Below are 18,790 nucleotides of genomic sequence, written 5' to 3'. Positions count from 1 at the left end.
GCTTTTGTTAACAATTTGTGGGGAGGGGCATAAGCGCGCCTCTCCAGTCTAAAGTGATGGGTGATGTCATGAAAGGAGATCAACCCGTCCCTCGTGAAATTCGGGTCGGAGGGCGCGCTCACTGCCCGAATGCGATAGCCCACCCTCTTCGATGACATTCTTGCCACCTCTCTCGGCGAAGGAATGGGACAAGCTCTTGGCCAGTTCAAGAAAACAACGCAGCTGGCCATCATCACGCGAGCTCAAGAGGCCGCGCCCCCGACTGGAGGCCACACTGCCTCGCACCAGCCCCAACTAATCAATTCCGTTCAGTGGCAATAAAGGTGTAACCACCACCCTAATGTAGCAAAACGCTACGGTGATACCAGCGCTTCTATTTTCGAACGGGCGCCGGTTTGAAAGCGGATTGTTCCACCGAGAAGCGAGACAATTACATCGCCGTTTCTTTTCTTCAAAACCAATTTTTCGTAGACCAGCGCTGCGGCATCAGGTCTCAGCGCTTTGCGAACTACACGACATTCGATCAGAAGCGCTCATGAAGAGTGTGGCGGCAGCACAACGCTGCAGTAACGGAGTTCCATTATCATCTAGCGTTCCTGACATCAAAAAAAAGGAAGAAAACGTTGTTTGGTTTGCTTTGAGGGGTTCAACGTCCCAAAACAACTCAGACCATGAGAGACGCCGTACTGAACGCGGCGGCTAAACTTTGTCACGTGGCGCTTCCTTGATGCTGGCGTTGCTGTGGTAGGCAGCAGTGTTCGACTCAGCGTGGCCTCTTTCCCGAACACTAGGTAACGACAAGCGTTTAAGCTAAATATTTAAACTACACTTGACGTTCGCGCTCATCAAGTGAAACGTGGCGCCTGCATTGCCATTCTACTCGGCGCTTTGCCTGAATTTGATAGCCAGCATTAAACGCAGGTTGAAGTCAAACGTGGTCGTCGTATAGGGGCGTACTGCAGTAACTTCGAACACACAGGGTTCTTTAAATAATTTCGCGTATACATCGAAACAGGGCCGTCGCTGTCAGGCGTGTTCCCACGTCCTCTGGCTAAGGCACCTAACGCCTAATCACGCTAGCACGTGGGAATAAAATTATTTAAACGGATGCATTAACAAATACATAGAGACATAGGTAAAAGCCAGAAATGTTGACAAATCGCTACAGTTCTTTATTCGCCGCTTTGTGGTGCCTCAGTCATGTGGGTCTCTGAGCTGAAACCACGGACTTGCACAAAATGGGAAATGAATGCTAACAGCGCTCGTAACTTTTTCTCACTTTGTACGCCCGTGACCTTGGTATGCGCTTATGTATTTTCCGAACTAGACCCTCTCGGCAAAGTAGCTTCTAGGAATAATTGGGTTTCGAAGAGGAGTCCCCTTCCACTTGTTTTCTTCGAGTTCCACAGCGCGCGTGTTCGAGACGCGCCGGGACTTTGCGTTGCCATAAGGAGCTGTAGTAACGCGGTATCGTACGACGATTTCCTTTGGTTCCATAGTTTTTTTTTTCTTTATGCGTTCTTGGAGGCTGAAGCGCCGGCACGCGCATGACGTCTCCAAGCGTAGCCAATGACGGCGGAACACGTGCAGCTCGTGGCGAAGCATATGAGCGAATCACGGAGCGGAAAAGGTCACTATAAAAGAGTAACAACGCAGCCTTTTTGCCTTTCTCCAGCTTCTCGGCAGGCTGTCAAGACGTCCGTTCCGGTGACTGCCATTTGTGTTTGCGGCCCGCTTTCTAAATGGGGAAAGGAAAGCGCTAAGACAAGAAGAAAAACGACTCAGCTGCTGGACCTCCAGGTGCGTAGCGAATTTCCTTTCGGTTCTGTGGCCTCCGCCGCAGTCTCGTTTGCGTGCTCGATCCCTTTGTTCATCTGGCGTCACATGGTGGTCGCTTTAGGCCTAACCTCGTGGGCTAGGATGATTGTGTTCTAAAGTATTAAATTTTTGCGAGAAGGCTGAATGAAATTCACGAGCTTCGTTACCCGTTTGTTTTCGCTATCGTGCACCGTAATTTTTATTTGAGCGTGAGTGACCGTGACTTGAGAGAAAAAAAAATGCCTGGTTTGGTTGAGCCGAAGCGACCTCGAGAGCCTTTATATCGCGTTACGGTTGGTTCATGTGCAAGCGACTGAGCGAACATAGCGATCGAGCAGCGCGTTGCAGCGAAAAATTTAGATATTTTTGGAACCTCTTCACTCTGGCCGCTTGCCCCGCCGCGATGGCTCGAAACGGCTTTGTGCGCCGTGGCGACAGAAATCAATAGCGTTTCCGCTTGTATGTGAAGTAGCGTTTGGATTGCGTACGTCGCAAGAGCTTCGGGTTCGCGCGGGCCTTTGCGCATCTCCGGTCCTCGTGGCTCTAACAGTGTCGCCATATGCAACGCCGGTAACGGGCGCGTTGCCCTCGGGCTGTGAAGAGCCTTGCTTTGTTCGAACAAAGCGCGCATGCTTAGTCAAATGGCAAAGCCTTCAGCTTGCTCAAGCTAAAACCTGCGTTGTGGACAATGCACTCTTTCGATATAATTAATATTAGTATCTCTTGTTAAGACCACCAACGTTTTCCATTGATGCTGCAGTCTAGGGAAAATATGACCTAGCCGTAGCATTGCTATACGACAGAATGTGTTCGCAGTGAACAAAATTACTAACATCCAGGGATGCTACCAACGTCAGTGCTAACAGATTACGTGAAATACCTGACCGAAGCGCATAACCCAATACAAAGGATCGCGTCGCTTCGCATCACGTCGTTTTTTTTTTGATAGAACTAATAAAAGGGGGTCCAGCCAAGCCACGCATTTGTGACCGGCGGCGCGTTCCTGCCGAGAATGCATTGCCGAACGTTCGCCTTGCGCATGCGCACTGTGCGTCTCGCCGCTCCTCGAGCACGCGCTTCTGCACGCGTCGCCCGTGCGCCTGTGTGTTCCGGCCATGCTGCTGACCTGAAACGGAGCAGGTGCTGTGGAACGCTCTTCTGCTTGATCAGTGCCTTGATCCACGGCACGTTTCCGAGCGCTGCCGTCTCGTTTTAGTCCGTTCTTGGTGCACAGCAACACCTACGTAGCTCCGCACGGTACTCCCCGAAGCGCATTTACGATTTCTTTATGGTTTATTTGGGTTTAACGTCCCAAAGCGACTTAGGCTATGAGAGCCGCCGTAGTGAAGGGCTCCGGAAATTTCGGCTACGTTGGGGTTCTTTAACATGCCCTGACATCGCACAGAACACGGGCCTTTTGAATTACGCCTCCATCGAAATTCGACCGCCGCGGCCGGGATCGAGCCCGCGTCTTTCGGGTATCGCGTTTGAGCGTCATTAATCTGTTTCCACTGCATTTTTTGCTTGGGCTATCCGGATTACCCACCGCGGTGGCTCAGTGATTAGGGCGCTCGTCTACTGATCCGGAGTACCCGGTTTCGAACCCGACCTCGGCGGCAGCGTTTCGATGGAGGCGAAACGCAAAGGTTCCCGTGTGCTGTTCGATATTATTATGTACGATTATTCCGGAGCCCTCCACTGCGGCACCTATTTTTTTCCTTTCTGCACCCAGTCCTTCTATCCCTTACCTTACAGCGTGCTTCAGGTGTGCACCGCGATATGCGAGACGGTTACTGCGTCTTTTTTTTTTTCCTCAAAAACCAATTTTCATCTTTCAGCAATGGTCTGTCTTTCCCCGGATTGTGGTCGCTGTTTATCGCGACTGCGTGTCTCTTGTTTCTAGGTAAGAGTGCGCACTCTATGGGGCTGCCGGGTGAAATCAAGCCGGCTTAACAGCTTGGCGTCCCGCTGTGTGGTGCGATGAGTGGCAGGGTTTTGTTGTTGTTGTTGAGACTTAGGGAAGAATGAAAAGTTCACGGACCCGCCCACCGGCTCAAGCTGATCCACAGTAGCTACCACGTGCAGGTAATCACTGCCATGTGAGGATAATCGCTGCTACGGGCAGACATTTGGAGAGTTAAACGAGATTTGAGAGAAAAGATTGGCAGAAAGGACTCGCAACAGCCGCCTCATCTGAAGCGACGACGATGGTTTAGCAACAGGTACTTCCAGTGACAAGCAGCACTCGCCACATGTGCGGCAGCCCCTACATCGCAGCTCAATAGGGCCAGGCAGCCATCTAATCGTCCCCTTCCTGTGAAGCGAATGCTTTACTACTACCTTGCGTAGCTGCTTCGCCGTGTAGGAGAGTTTTACCTTGAACCGAGGAGAAACCACCTGACAGCTATGACGTCATTCAACCGCCACCGCCGCGTTCATTGAGATCATTGGCATTGGCGTTGACGATGTTCTGGACTCCGTCGATTTTGAGGAAAGGCAGGGATTTGGGGAAACGTTTCCCACAACCAGCATGTGTTGACATTCTCCGTGACAGCAAGCGTTGTCCGCGGTACAAAAGGTGCATTCTTTACGCCTGATATATAAATGAAAAAAAAACTGATGCCCCATTATAGTTGTCCGGACCCGTGGAGTATCTCTTACGGTCCAAGTTGGACTTATTTTTGGAAATGTGGCGGGGAGTTTGAAGGATGCTTCTTTCCCGCCACCGGTTGGCCTGGTATTGCACTACCTCTGGGATCGGCCTTGCCTTTAGCGCGTCTTTACTATCCTGTCTTTCTGTCCCATCTTTCAACTCTCCTACTATCTGCACGTGGTAGCGATTGTGGCTCGGCTTGAGCCAGTGAGCAGGCCTGTGCACTTTCCTTTCTTCCTGGCAGTAACAGACAGACAGACGACCCATTACAACAAACGGTAAATCGGAATTTGAGCGCAGCTCTTCGCAAGCCGCTTGCTACTGCTTGGCAGGTTCCTGTTGCGTTGCTAGCGACCCTCCGGCATCGTCCCGTAGCAGCCGCCTTCCGGCTGTCCATTCCTCTCGCCGTGTCAGGTGGCGCTTCGCTCTGATGCTACCTGCCAACACGTCACCTGTCACACTGAGTAACACGTCACCTGTCAAGTAGCATATGTTACACCGACTACGACGCGGAACGCAGGAACGGGCTTCCCTTTAAAAGTAGGGAAACTAAAGAAGTCACTGCAGTTGAACACGAAGCGAAAAGCTTCACCACGTTTGGTAAAACAGTCGTCGCATGGGCCGGAGAATGGCCTCCAATGACCTTCAGCCCAACTACGTTAGCCATGTATGACCGTACGTGGTACAGTTATGGCGTGGAACTCTTGACCTCTGCCCTTGACCCATGACCTTTCGTTGACCTTTGATCTTGGACCTTTGGCATCAGGTGACATTTGGGTTCACCTTTGACCCTAAATACATCTGATGGGGGTGTAAGACCATGCGATACTACGTCTAAGCCACGTGGTCGTGTGGGTACATACTATAGAACGGCTGTCCATGCACGCGCTGCCGTGGACGAGCCTCAGGTGCTTAGCAAGCGTCCTTGTTTTCGCTGAATTCCAGGGTTAGCGAAGTTAAATTTAAAATTGTTTTTTTTTTTGTTAAGTATACAACTAGAAGGAAAGCGTGCGCGTGTGTCGCAAATATATTGAATCCGCAGCGGGACATTTGTTGCTTCTTCGTTGCTGTGGGGGGAGGGCTGATCACATTTGTGTGAAAATTAAGAGCCTGTGCGATAGCTAGGGCCTCGCACTCAGTTCTTCCGTGCAAAGGGTATACGACGCTGTTTGGGGGCGCTGCGTGTTTAGTCGTGTGTAGTCACGGAGCATGCCATTGTCGGCTTGCACAGCGTCTTAGTTGGGACGGCTATTGCGACGTATGCTCTCGTCCACAGTATACTGAATTTTCGGTCACTGACCATGTCAGATATGTTAGCTGAAGTCAGCTGACCACATTCACATGGTCAGTAAACCGAAGATTCATTCTGCTGACCTGACCAGACGGCATACCGTCAAACCCTCGACTAGGTACTCTATACCATCTGCCTTTTACTGATGAGCAGACAAGGGAAGGGACAAGTGGTGCTCGTTATGACATACATGACAGATGCCAACAGTGACCGAACCAAGAAGCATAGGGGATGTTTTTTTTAATAATATGTGGTGTTCATCCGTGGGGGCTTAATACGGCAAAAACTTGTTAAAGAGTCTGGGTCCTTGGAGTACGCCTTCATCGCAGAGGACAGCTTTGAAGGCACCTTTAAAGTGCTTGAAGGACTCAGGACTGAGTGCAAGATTGTGAACAATCAGTGTGTGCCCTGTGTACCCTGCAAGTAACGGCCGACGGACACTTGGAAAAGTTATCATATCCCTTTGTTCTCTTCCTTTTCTGTCTCTCCCTCCGTTCCACTTCCCACGTGTAGGGTAGCATACCGGGTGTTGCCTAGTTAACCTCCCTGCCTTTCTGTCTTTCTCTGTCTCTCTTTGCGACGTTAAACCCCCATGAAAAAAAAACCAAACTTTTTAAAAATAATTGATTATAAGGAGACGGAAAACAACCACATGCCGCCTTTGGTATCCGAAACCCACTACCTCTGAATTTAGCGTCCGGTGCTCTACCAACGGAGCTCCGGTGACGGCTGTCCAGTCTTCAGCTTTCGGCGGTGTATATATACGTGTCGTAACGATCGCTATGATCGCAAACGCAGCAGATGTATCAACGCTACGTTAAACGGGTATTTTCGGCTCGCAGCGGTGCCTTCGGCCAGCGGTGGCAATCAAGCCACCGCTCCTGCTCCGTCGCCCGCCGGTGCCACCGCTCCTGCTCCGTCGCCTGCCGGTGCCACTGCTCCTGCTCCGTCGCCCGCTGGTCCGTCGCGGGTTTCGTTCGCGCAAGCACTACAGCAGGGCGCTGCGCCCAGCCCGCAGCCGCGCGCCGTCAGCCGCGGCCCGACCCCTGCAGCGGAGCCCAGAGCTAAGCCCACCGCGCAGCCCACCGCTCAGCCCACCTCTCAGCCCAGCGCCTACCGTCCCAGCTACGGGGCCGCCGCCGCCGCAGGTGACGCCAAGGTAGCGGCCAGCAGCCCGCGGCCTGCATCCGCAGCAGCCGCCGTGAGTCGCAGTCAGCCGGCAGCAGTTGCCCTACCACCGTCGCCACCATGTACGCCGCCCGTTGCGGTAACAGAGCAGACCCCCGAAGCTGGCGACCAAGCCACACCAGGCGACGATGTCAGGATCAAGGTGCGTACAGTTTTCCGATAAGGGCTTCACCTTGGGCCATGACATGTAGCTCGTTTAACCTCGTTATAACAAAGTAGAAAGTTCGTTCGCGGCTGTTACTTCGTTATATGCAGTGTTGACCGAGCTTCCAAGGGGAATCGTAATTCCTTCGTTATATCCATTATTTCGTTATAAACCATGCTGTGCAGCTTGTTATGCCAGCGGTCCATATAAAGTTGCACCTTTTTAAAGCGGTTGAACCTCTTTACCACGAAGTTGAAAGTTTCCGGCGATAACTTCTTTGTAAGCGTAGCTTCGTTATAGCTCCTGTTGGCTGAGCTTCCACGTGCAATCATAATTTCTTCGTTATATCAGTTGTTTGGTTGTAAACCGCTTCGTTACAAAGGGCTTTAATTGTTAGTTTCAAGGCAAGAGGAAACATCACCTTTCCAAAACATCGACTTGCACAGACGGTACGAGAACCAAACCCCGGTATAATACAACTCAAGAACGAATCAGCATACGCCTCTTGAAAGAGGCCCTCCAGCCAAAGGCGTCCACTGGTTCTCATGACTTCATGGTTAGTAAATCCTCTTAAACCTGCGTGACATCTCAGGGAGTGGCATATGAAAGGAGATGAACCACCGTTTAATCAGATTGAGAGCGGCGTCCGGAGAATCGGCCGACGCCGTTGGCTGCAAGGCTTCCTTGGTAGGGCATCCGTCGCTTCTTTCTCGAATTGCAGCCGACTATGCAGGGGTTAGTTTTTACTAAAAAAAAGTTCCGTGGGTAGCAAGCATCGTGGTAATGATTGACGTATAGGGCGCTCTGGAAGTGAAACATCAGATTTAGCCTCTGACAAAGTCAAGATAAAGAACAACGTTTGGGAACCGCAATGGGTTCCTTGGTCAACAATGAGATAGACAAGGCGAGTGGGCGAAATTTAAAAGTTTGTGACGTAACGACCGTATTTAGATGAGTGGTTGGAACCTGACCGCGGCGGCTGCGTTTCGATGGAGGCGAAGCGCTGAGGCGCCCGCGTGCTGTGCGATGTCAGTGTATGTTAAAGATCCCCAGGTGGTCAAAATTATTCCGGAGCCCTCCAATAGGGCATTTATTTCTTCCTTTCCTCTTTCACTATCGCCTTTTTCCCTTCCCTTACCGCGCGTTTCAGGTGTCCGCCGATATGTGAGAAAGGTACAGCGTCATTTCCTATCCCCGATTGCCAATTTTCAATTCTCACAGTTTCTTCTGTGAGGTTCAGGGCCTCAGTCGTCGCCTGGATAAAGGGTGGCTCGAGGAATTGGTGCGTCGTCAGGTTTAGCCTTTGGGTCAAGTACTTACGCACCGGCGGCCGAGTGTTGTGTTGCCAGCGTGTGAAATTCTTTTTAAAGCGGAAGCTTTACTGGCCGCAGGTTGAGCAGTTTCGCGTGATTCCTGGAGAGCCGTGCTGCGCATGCACGAGGAGCAGTGACGTCACAGGGCGCATTTTTCTCTCTCTCTCGATCCCTACTTACTACTGTCCATGCGCCACTAGTAGCACCAAGCCACAGGTGTTCCGCCGCTGTGCACCGCAGCACATTTCCTCAAAATCCAACTTTAAATGTAGTTTCCTCTTTCTCTCCCTCCTTTATCCCTTCCTTCACGGCGCGGTTCGGGTGTCCACCACAGTGAGACGGTTACTGTGCCATTTCCTTTCCTCAAAAACCAAACAAAACAAGTGAGCCCACAGTGTTCATAGAGTTCATTGGCGTTGACAACTTTGCAAAGACCGTTCATTTTCACGAAAGGAAACGCGAGCTAACGGCTCCGTGGGTCAGTGGAGATCTCAATCTCGCTTTTCGCTTTGTATATCCTGGAATAGCGGAGCTAATCCAACCCGCCGCGGCGGCTAAGTGGTAAGGGTGCTCTGCTACTGATCCGGAGTTCCCGGGTTCGAACCCTACCGCGGCGACTGCGTTTTTATGGAGGCTAAACGCTAACGCGCCCGTGTGCGGTGCGAAGTCAGTGCACGTTAAAGATGATAGCCTTAGCTCCTTATACGCCGTATAACTCAATACAATACACTGCAATACAATGCGCCGAACCGGATTTTTTTATGTAGCACAGTACGTGTGAATTCAAAATAAATATTTCCATGATTACCAGATCCCAAAACTCATCACGCGGAAGAAAATTTTCATTTTTGATATCAAACGATTCTAGGCTTAAACCTTGGCTGTATTAAAAGTTTTGTTTTATGCCGGAATTCTGACCCACTGCGGTGGCTCAGTGGTTAGGTCGCTCGACTACTGATCCGGAGTTCCCGGGTTCGAAACCGTCCGCACCGGCGGCGTTTTTATGGAGGCAAAACGGTAAGTAATAATTTTAATGGGTTTTGGTTGAAAGGAAATGCGCAGTATCAGTCTCACATATCGTTGGACATCTGAACCGCGCAGTAAGGGAAGGGGTAAAGGAGAGAGTGAAAGAAGAAAGGAAGAGATAAGTGCCGTAGTGGAGGGCTCCGGAATAATTTCGGCCACCTGTGGATATTTAACGTGCACTGACGTTGCACAGCACACGGGCGCCTTCGCGTTTTTCCTCCATAAAAACGCAGCCGCCGCGGTCGGGTTAGAACCCGGGAACTCCGGATCAGTAGCCGAGCGCTCTAACCACTGAGCCACCGCGGCGCGTAAACGCTAAGGCGCAGTGAAATTATTCCGGAGCCCTCCACTACGGCACTTCTTTCTTTTTTTCTTCTTTCACTCCCTCCTTTTCCCCTTCCCTTACGGCGCGGTCAAGGTGCCCAACGGTATATGAGACAGATACGGCGCCATTTCCTTTTCTCCAAAAACCGATTAATATTATTATTATCATTATTGGGCTAATCCACATTAAATTTTCTGGGGGGGGGCGGAAGAAATTGGCGCAGTACCTGTCTCTCATATCGGCGTACACCCGTACCGCGCCGTAAGGAAAGGACAAAGGGGCGGGAATGAAAGAGGAAAGAAAGAAGTGCCGTAGTGGAGGGCTCCGGAATGATTTCGACCACCTGGGAATCCTTAAAGTCCACTGACATCGAACAGCACACGGGCGCCTTAGCGTTTCGGCTCCATCGAAACGCAGCCACAGCGGTCGGTTTCGAACCTGGGAACGCCGGGTCAGTGATCGAGCACTCTAACCACCGAGCCACCGCGGTGAGTGCATTGTCTTTTTTAGTCACTCGTTAAATGCTCTTTTGCTCGAAGTGAAATGGTGCACCGTCGAACCCAAACATCCACTCTGGCGAACTGATGTTTCCTTGGGCTGCACCTGTTGATTTTTATAAATTACGCGCCTGCACATTCTCAATTCACAGAAAACTTCGTGTGAATGTTGTTCATCTTTCGCTGTTAATGGCCAGCTGCGGCGTCTTTTGTTGGCCTCCACGAATGCCGAAATTTCCACGGTAATTCCTTGTGCCGAGCTTCGCCGCCGGGCGTCGGTTTGTCTCAGCCCGAATAATTAAATTTTTCGAATTTTGTCGCCCCAATCGAGACGATTTCTGCGGGCGACCTTGCACGTGTGACGTCACCAGCTGCATGCCCTTCGATATTTGCTTGGAGTTTGCGCAAGAAGAAAAAAATTGGTTGGTTTTTTTTTTTAGGGAAAGGAAATGGCGCAGTATCGGTCTCATATATCGTTGGACACCTGAACCACGCCGTAAGGGAAGGAATAAAGGAGGGAGTGAAAGAAGAAAGGAATAGATGCCGTAGTGGAGGGCTCCGGAATAATTTCGACCACCTGGGGATCTTTAACGTGCACTGACATCGCACAGCACACGGGCGCCTTAGCGTTTTTCCTCCATAAAAACGCAGCCGCCGCGGTCGGGTTCGAACCCGGGAACTCCGGATCAGTAGTCGAGCGCCCTAACCACTGAGCCACCGCGGCAGGTAAGAAAAAAAATGAAGACCTTTGTTTTTGGTCATTTCACACAAACAGTGGTCTGTCGCTTACAGTCTCCAGTTTAGTCAGTCAACGAGCCGAAAGTTTTTGTGACAGTATGCATGACGACAAGCTTCTATTTTTACGTCATTCTTTGGGAGAAACCCAGTTTTAGTTTCGGCGTTCTTTGCTTTTGCTGGTTTAAAATGCTTCTACTCAGGATTTTGAAAAACGCTTTTAAAGGCACACAGAATTGACTCCCAAGAAATTTTATGCGAATAGGAACACAATACCACGTCTAAAACATTCAAACTCGCCCACAGTTGCCCTTTGAGTGGTTCAGAAACCTTGGAAGAAATACTTCAGCTCTTGCGCTATCATGGGCAGGGTTCCCTGAATAAATGAATAAAGGCACAGAAAGAACTAGTACTTACTCTCTCGCTTTTGATGTACACCACAACCACGCAGTCCGTTTCCTTGATTTTGCAATCGACCCGGTCGTCCCTGTCATATGTGCTCAAGATAGAACAAGTCTTTGAAATACCTTCCGAGGAAAGTACAGAGTAGGTCAAAAGTTCCCAGGCCATAGGGTCTGCTTTTGAGCTGTATAATCAGGCAGACATGACACACCCAAAGACTCAAAATATCCGTAGAGGGCGGAAGAGGTATCGTTCTATACTCTGCGAACCTTGATAGCATTAATCGCACCTTAAATGCCGCGATATACCGATGAAAGAAGCAAGCCCTGTGGCCCCGGAACTTTTGACCAACCGTGTACATAACCTCGCTCAAGTACTACGAGCTTTCGTCATAAACACCTGAACCATATATTCCTACATTGAGCGCAGAACCCACAATCCCGAGCGAAGGTTGGCGAGCTCCTTACAGCGACTTTTTCACGCCCGTGCATTTCTCCGCCTCGCGCTCCTGCGTATTTTTGTTCAGATGTGTCTGTCGGTTAGATTCAGAAGTATGGCAGCTATTGTGGCCGCTGCCAATAATAGGTGGCGTTTCGGCGGTTCAGGAAGCCCCCCCCCCCCCCCCACCATTACCGGGAAAATTCCCGAACGCGTCTGCAGCCGGCGGTGGGGCCGAGTGGGTAGGGCTGGCTGAAAGAGCGCCGACCTGTGAGCATGAAAAGAGTGATGAAAGGAGATATAAAGGCTATAAGACGCTGAAATTTAGATATTGACTGCAGATAACTTCGCTTGCACGAAACATTTAAAACATTCTCAGGGGAGGATATTAATGTTCAAGCGCCGTCCTTTAATAGGCTCGCTACAACACACGGGGTGCAGGAGGCTTTCCCCGTTAAGACTCACCGGAACCGCTCCTGCACTGTAGTGTAGATCGAAGACCATTCGGCCAAACATGTGTGACGCTCAACACACGAAACAGTGCGTGCATACTTACTTCTTCATGCCCTGCTCTAATTACCACCAATCACGCCGCAGGAGCTCGAGCGAACCCTGCCCTCTCACTTCCCGCGGCGGCCCGCCCACGGCCAGCTGGGCCGGACCATACAACTTCTTGCCAACCACTTCAGCATTGAGATACCGACCGGCAGCGTCTACCACTACGACGTCGACATCTCCTCGGAGACTGCCAAGGAGACCAAGGTTCCTGAGCAGAAAAAGTACCGATGCCTCAGTACAAAGATCAACAGGATAGTCATCGAGCTTCTAGTAAAAAAGTACCGGCAAGACCTGGCCAACTACATCCCGGCTTTCGATGGCCGCAAGAACCTGTACACGCGCCGTCAGCTCAACTTCCGCGAGCGGACATTCACAGTCGACCTCGAAGAAGACCAGAGAAGCCAGAAGTTTACCATCAAGATCCAGTATGCAGCCACCGTGAACCTGGATGCCCTGCATGGCGTCTTCCAAAAGCGCGTACAAACTGTGCCCCAGGAAGTCCTCCAGGCCATCGACATCGTCTTGAGGCACAGCCCCTCGATCAACCTTTCGCCGGTTGGACGCTCGTTCTTCAGACCGCCGGGACCCAACGAGTACAATGACCTCGGAGGAGGCCGGGAGGTGTGGTTTGGCTACTACACGAGTGTTCGACCCGCCCAATGGAAGCCCATGCTTAATGTCGACATGTCAGCAACAGCATTCTACGAGCCGCTTCCACTGGTAGACTTCATGTGCAGGTTTTTCAGCGACAGCCGGCGTGTGTTGACACCCGCGGACTTACGGTCATTGCGCGACAACCAGTACGTGCGGCTGGATAGGGAGCTCAAAGGACTCCGCATTAAAGTGACGCACCTTCCGTACCCGCGCAAGTACAAAGTGGTCAAGATCACGAGGGAAGCTGCGAAGGACATCTATTTTGAATCAGAAGGTAGTCAGATCTCCGTCGCCGACTACTTCCAAAGCCGCTACAGGCGCTTGTCGTACCCGAACTTCCCTTGCGTGCAGAGTGGCAGCCCGACGCATCCGGTCTACATTCCTCTGGAGGTGTGCGAGCTGGCCGAAGGCCAGCACTGTCGGAAGAAACTCGATGAGAGTCAGACCGCCGAGATGATCAAGCGCACGGCCAAGCCCCCAGCCAAGCGCTTCCTGGAGATTCGTCAGTCTGTGCGCGACATGGTCAGCACCTCGGAGAAGTACCTGCGAGAGTTCGGCGTCAAGATCAACTCCGAACCCACTCAGGTTGTGGGCAGAGTGCTCGACCCGCCAACTCTGGTTTTCGAGAACAACACCATGTGCAAGCCACGCGACGGTACGTGGGATCTCCGAGGGCAGCGTTTCCACAAGGCGATGTCCATGACACAGTGGATTGTTCTCAACGTGAGCCGCTTCACGCACAAAGACTGCCTGGACAACTTCATCAAGATGCTGATCCGCATCGGCCAAGAACTGGGCATGCGCATTGCGCAGCCGCTTGCGGTCATCACGTTCGACACAAACCGCCAGCCCATGCGGACCGTTCTCACGGAGCAGCGCCAGCAGTACCCGCAGTTGGAGATGGTTGTGGCTGTGATAACAAAAGCCACAAACTACGCTGAGATCAAGCAGGTGGCAGAGACTGAGCTCTCCCTGCGCACACAATGCATCTTGGACAACAACGTTGTCCAAAAGTGTAACGCATCGCTCATCCAAAACCTGTGCCAAAAGATCAACGCCAAGATGGGCGGAGTCAACAATAGTCTCCTGATGCAGGAGAAACCCAAGGTATTCCATAGGCCCGTGATCGTCATCGGAGCAGACGTGTCGCACCCATCGCCTGGAGACAAGATCAGGCCATCCATCGCCGCGTGCGTCGGAAGCCTAGACCCTGTACCGTCCAAGTTTCACGCCACCATTCGGGTACAGATTGAAGACTCCAAGGCTAAGGCGCGTGTGGAAATTATCAAGGACCTGAAGGACATGGTCAAGGAATTGCTACTGGTTTTCTACCGCACCAACGGTTACAAGCCCCTGCGGATCGTCTTCTACAGAGACGGAGTGAGCGAGGGGCAGTTCTTGGAAGTCCGTAACCATGAGGTAAGCAACTGCGCCTACTACAATACTGTGCCCACTAAACGCTCATCTTGTTAAGACAGCTATACCGCATTCAATGCCGCTAGCGTCATTGGATAACCTTTTGTCTTATGACAAGCGGACTTGCTGTGCATATACGTAACGGCACCGAATAGATCTCCACAGCGCTATAATTTCAGGACATTCGGGACATTCATTTCTGGAGACGTCTTCTCGGTGTTAGTTGACGTCAGCTTGATCGTTTCTCTTCAAAAGGTGGTAAACATCCAAGACTGAGGCTTGATGTTGGGTTTTGTGCGTGCCCGCTCCGTGTCTCACCCCTTTTACGCTCGGGCGATATTAACGGCTGTGCAGTTGACCGTCCGTTGAACTGAACGACAGTTAGAGGTGCTATACCAGTGCCACAAGGTCATGTTTAATGTCATTAATTACTTAGTGATCAAGTTTTAACGCCATCGGAACAGTGTCACGTACTCGTATTGAATGGCATTAGACAGACTAACTGCCGTTTGCGACCTACTGAGTTCGCCACAACTCATTCGCCCGAGCAGTGTATACTCTTATCCCCATTCCGCATGCAGAAAGATATGCAACTTTTTTGTGAGAAGTTACTATCCTGTGGATAATGGTTTATTCATAAAGAGCACCATTTTTACCATTAATTCCAAAGTACTGTTAGCCTGTGAGCTAGCTGGCACGCGAGTTCTACTTTGGCAAGTTGTCAAGCAAGAACAGTGGCATTTTCTACAAATTTATTTTTATATTATATTTGAATGACATTCTGAGATACTGGCTCATTGACACTGTTTATTTTCAGGTGATTTTTTACTCCCTTGAGGGCGTTATCATCACCGTGAATTTATTTATTTATTTATTTATTCATTCATTCATTTACAGATACCTTACAGTCCTCAGGAGAGGCATTGTGTGTGTGTGAGGGGTGGGGGGGGGTCAAATACTGAAATTTGTACAACATAGGTTAGAAATAACAAAATCATATAGTAAATTACATCAACCGTTTTTTTTCTTATTTCTCATTCGTTGATGCTTTCTTGTAAAGCAAGGGCTAGATTTATGATGTGATAGCGTGATAAGCGGGGCATGTTTGGGTACTATTTCTGCGATCTTGTCTCTAAATTGAACCCGCGGTTATCTTCAACTGACCTGTCTTGAAAAGATGGCGCCAGGATATTATCAGAAAACACTTGAAGTTCGTCATTTATTTGATTGTAATCTCCTCTGTTATAGTGGCGAATCTGTAATGTAAATATATCTGTCAATAATAATGTCATTAAACCTGGACGTGTACTGCCAGCTCCGAAAATAATGGCATAGGCAAACTTAAGGCTACAAACATCTGCGGTTATTTCTAGTGCGCGTGTGGCACGGGTAATAAAAGGCAGCGCCACCTGCTGTTGAGATCTCAGCTCAGTAGGGGGTTGTAGTTAGACCAGTCTACTGACCCACTGCTTCGGCCGAGTGGGCGGCATTTCCGGCTGCCACATCTTGCTATCCTGGCTAATATAAGTCTCACTAAGAACCAAGCGGCTTTTCCCCCTGAAAGGACTCTCTTGCAGCCAACGGCGTAGACCATTTCTCATGAGCCTTTTAAGGTAACCATGTAGGAAGTGGCAAAAGGAAGGGGTTAGTCTCCCCCCTCACATGAAAGTCTATTGTCATTGTCACCACGCTCGCTGCATTGTCCACCTTGCAGGTTCGTGAAAACCAGCTGGCGCCATTGACTGCAAGGGGGTTCTTTTGCGGGGAAAAGCGGCTTCATTCTTTAGTCGTATCCTGAAAAAAAAAATGCCGCGAAGTGGTACCAGGAAAACAACGGCTGAGCGGTGAAGCCGGACGTTCCTCTACTGAATTTTCTTGGCTATGTGTGGTTGTTCACTAGCCGCATACTCAAAAGCCAACCTTGCACGGAAATTTTGGTTGAGTGAAGTCAAGTAGGGAATCAATTTTTAGAGCTATGTATAAACCGATCACGTGATCCAGAATGTGAACCCCGTGAACTCAATTTAGCGGAGTGTGCCGAGTAACTGCAGCCGACTGTTATTCATTTCAGCGTCAGTTGGAAAAGCTGCACTTCCGTTGAACTGAACGGTAGCTGAAACTGCTCCTTTAACCAGAGTACTACCGATAACCGCATTGCTAAAAAAAACGCTGTTCTTCGCCGTACAGTTTTTCTCAAACTGCAATTGTGTAAGATGGGACAGCATAGATCGTGAAGGCCCAAAGTGTTTTGTTTACATTCTGTACCAAGTATGTATCGTGATTCGTCGAATGGCCTTTAAACCCTGACCATGTTTTTATTTTGTTTCCGCTCTCCAATCTATCAGGTGAGCGCCATCCGGCTGGCGTGTGCGGAAATGTGTCCCACCGAGACCTACGAGCCACCACTGACGTTCATCGTGGTCCAGAAGCGGCACCACACGAGGTTCATGCCCGCCCACGACCGCGACGGCGTGGGCAAGTGTCGCAACGTCCCACCAGGCACGACCGTAGACTCGGTGGTCACGCACCCGCTGGACTTCGACTTCTTCCTCTGCAGCCACTTCGGCATCCAGGTGGGCGACCGCTTCTCCGCTCTTGTGGCTATTGTGAGCGGGAACAAATGGTCCGCGGTGTTTTCGTTTATGAATTTACGGAGGAAATAGTCCGGGCGCCGGCGTCGCCACAGTCGCGTCGCGTTGTTAGTGCGCTACAAATACCGGGAGCGCCTGCGGTAGAGGCCTTCCGCATCTTTAGAAAACGGAAGCATGGCCTCCGAGATCGCCTGCCCGCAAGACCGTGACGGAAGCTTTCCACTTCACGTTGAGGCCACCAGGAGCGCAGTGAGTGACTGTGACGTCATCGTTCGACCTTGAGGAAGCGGTATCGGAAGTTGCGCAAGGGGGACCTCTAGGGCCAGCGCGGAATGATGCTCTCACGTGGATGTGGTCATTAGCGTTTATTTTGGGAGTGGCGTCTACTGAAACAATGAACGCATAAGGTTAGGTGAAAAGAGAAGCGCTTGATGTTCGGCTGGGCCTGGTTGCTCGTACGTTAAAACGGGACGCGGCTTTGAAGTCTCAAAAAACGGCCAAAAAATTGATTTTTTTTAAATAGTCGCGTCGGCTTGTATGCCTCGTTTTTTAAGCTGTCCAGAAGTCGGGACAGCGACATAGATGACGATGACCGACCAATGCACTGATGACAGCCAACCAGGAAATAATAGTTATTCACGGTATTTAATGGCTCGAGGGCATTTAAATCCAAATAAAGCCAGAAACATGTTGTGCATGCAGCATTAGAAGCAGGGCGAGCGCGTGCTGTGCTCATAGGCACTGCCGGTTTTTGAATATTGCGTTTAAACACTCTCCTTCCCACGTAATGTGTGCTAGTAAGATAAGCGTATTTAAACCGCACACACCACGCCACATCACATCGCACCACAAACAAGACCACACCGCACCACCACACACCACGATACGACGCGCGCCTCAACCCGATACGGCACTCGGAATTCTCGCAAGTGTATAAATGTACTCCTCTGCTCACCCGCAGGGTACCAGCCGGCCGGCCCACTACTATATCGTGTGGGATGACTCCAACTTCAGCGCGGACGACCTGCAGAAGCTCAGCTTCTACCTGTGCCACACATACTCCCGGTGTGCAAGGAGCGTGAGCATCCCGGCCCCTGTGTACTACGCGCACCTGGCCGCCTTCCGCGCAAAACACCACATCGCCAGCAAGCTGGAGACGTCAGGCGCGGTCAGCCAGTCGTCTGAGGGCGGCGGGGACGCCGTGTTGACCACTGCCCAATACGTGGAGGCCGTCAAGGTGCTGCAGGAACTGCAGGCCTCCATGTACTTCGTGTAATGGAGGAGGTTCTCCGCTGCCCCTGCATTCCGGTTACGGTGAGCCTGGAGGCGTACCACTGACGTCATACCAAACAGTTCTGGAGAAAGCCTCTTCCAACGGGAAAGCGTTTAATGGCATTAGCAGGGAGGGTGTTACATAGGGTATAGGGAGGGTATTATGAGCGCAGTGTTCCTCATATATTGTAAGATTCTACTACAACGATCAATATATCCCCAACCTCCCGCCTGCAGGCTTGCATTTTTTGCTATTAACGTTTTTGCTACCGTCCAAAGCGTTCCTCATGTGTTTTTTGTTACAGTCGTAACTGCTCGATGCAAGCAATGGAAACACTATAAAAGGAAGGTTTTCCCGCATATCGGAAGAATCGTTCTTGAATATCTCTATGCCAGTATCTTAGTTTCCACATTTTCATAATGTTTGTCCAAGAATGTAGGACATGTGCGCAACACGTAGAGGACAAG

The 18,790-nt window shown here is 50.7% G+C and overlaps 1 protein-coding gene and 1 pseudogene across 1 annotated transcript; both read left to right on the top strand.

Moving 5' to 3' along the window:
* Positions 1-4,447: 4,447 nt before the first annotated feature.
* On the top strand, positions 4,448-4,589 carry LOC144102837 (U2 spliceosomal RNA; annotated as a pseudogene).
* Positions 4,590-12,950: 8,361 nt separating this feature from the next.
* LOC144100127 (protein argonaute-2-like) lies at positions 12,951-18,427 on the top strand. Its single transcript, XM_077633161.1, has 3 exons — positions 12,951-14,462; positions 16,805-17,032; positions 18,012-18,427. Exons 1-3 carry the CDS (start codon positions 13,059-13,061, stop codon positions 18,324-18,326), a joined length of 1,947 nt encoding a protein of 648 aa, XP_077489287.1. The 5' UTR covers positions 12,951-13,058; the 3' UTR covers positions 18,327-18,427.
* Positions 18,428-18,790: the final 363 nt, after the last annotated feature.

Source organism: Amblyomma americanum, chromosome 8 (genome assembly GCF_052857255.1).
Source record: "Amblyomma americanum isolate KBUSLIRL-KWMA chromosome 8, ASM5285725v1, whole genome shotgun sequence".
Classification (NCBI taxonomy): Eukaryota; Metazoa; Arthropoda; class Arachnida; order Ixodida; family Ixodidae; genus Amblyomma; species Amblyomma americanum.
This window is presented reverse-complemented; position numbering and strand designations above follow the sequence as displayed.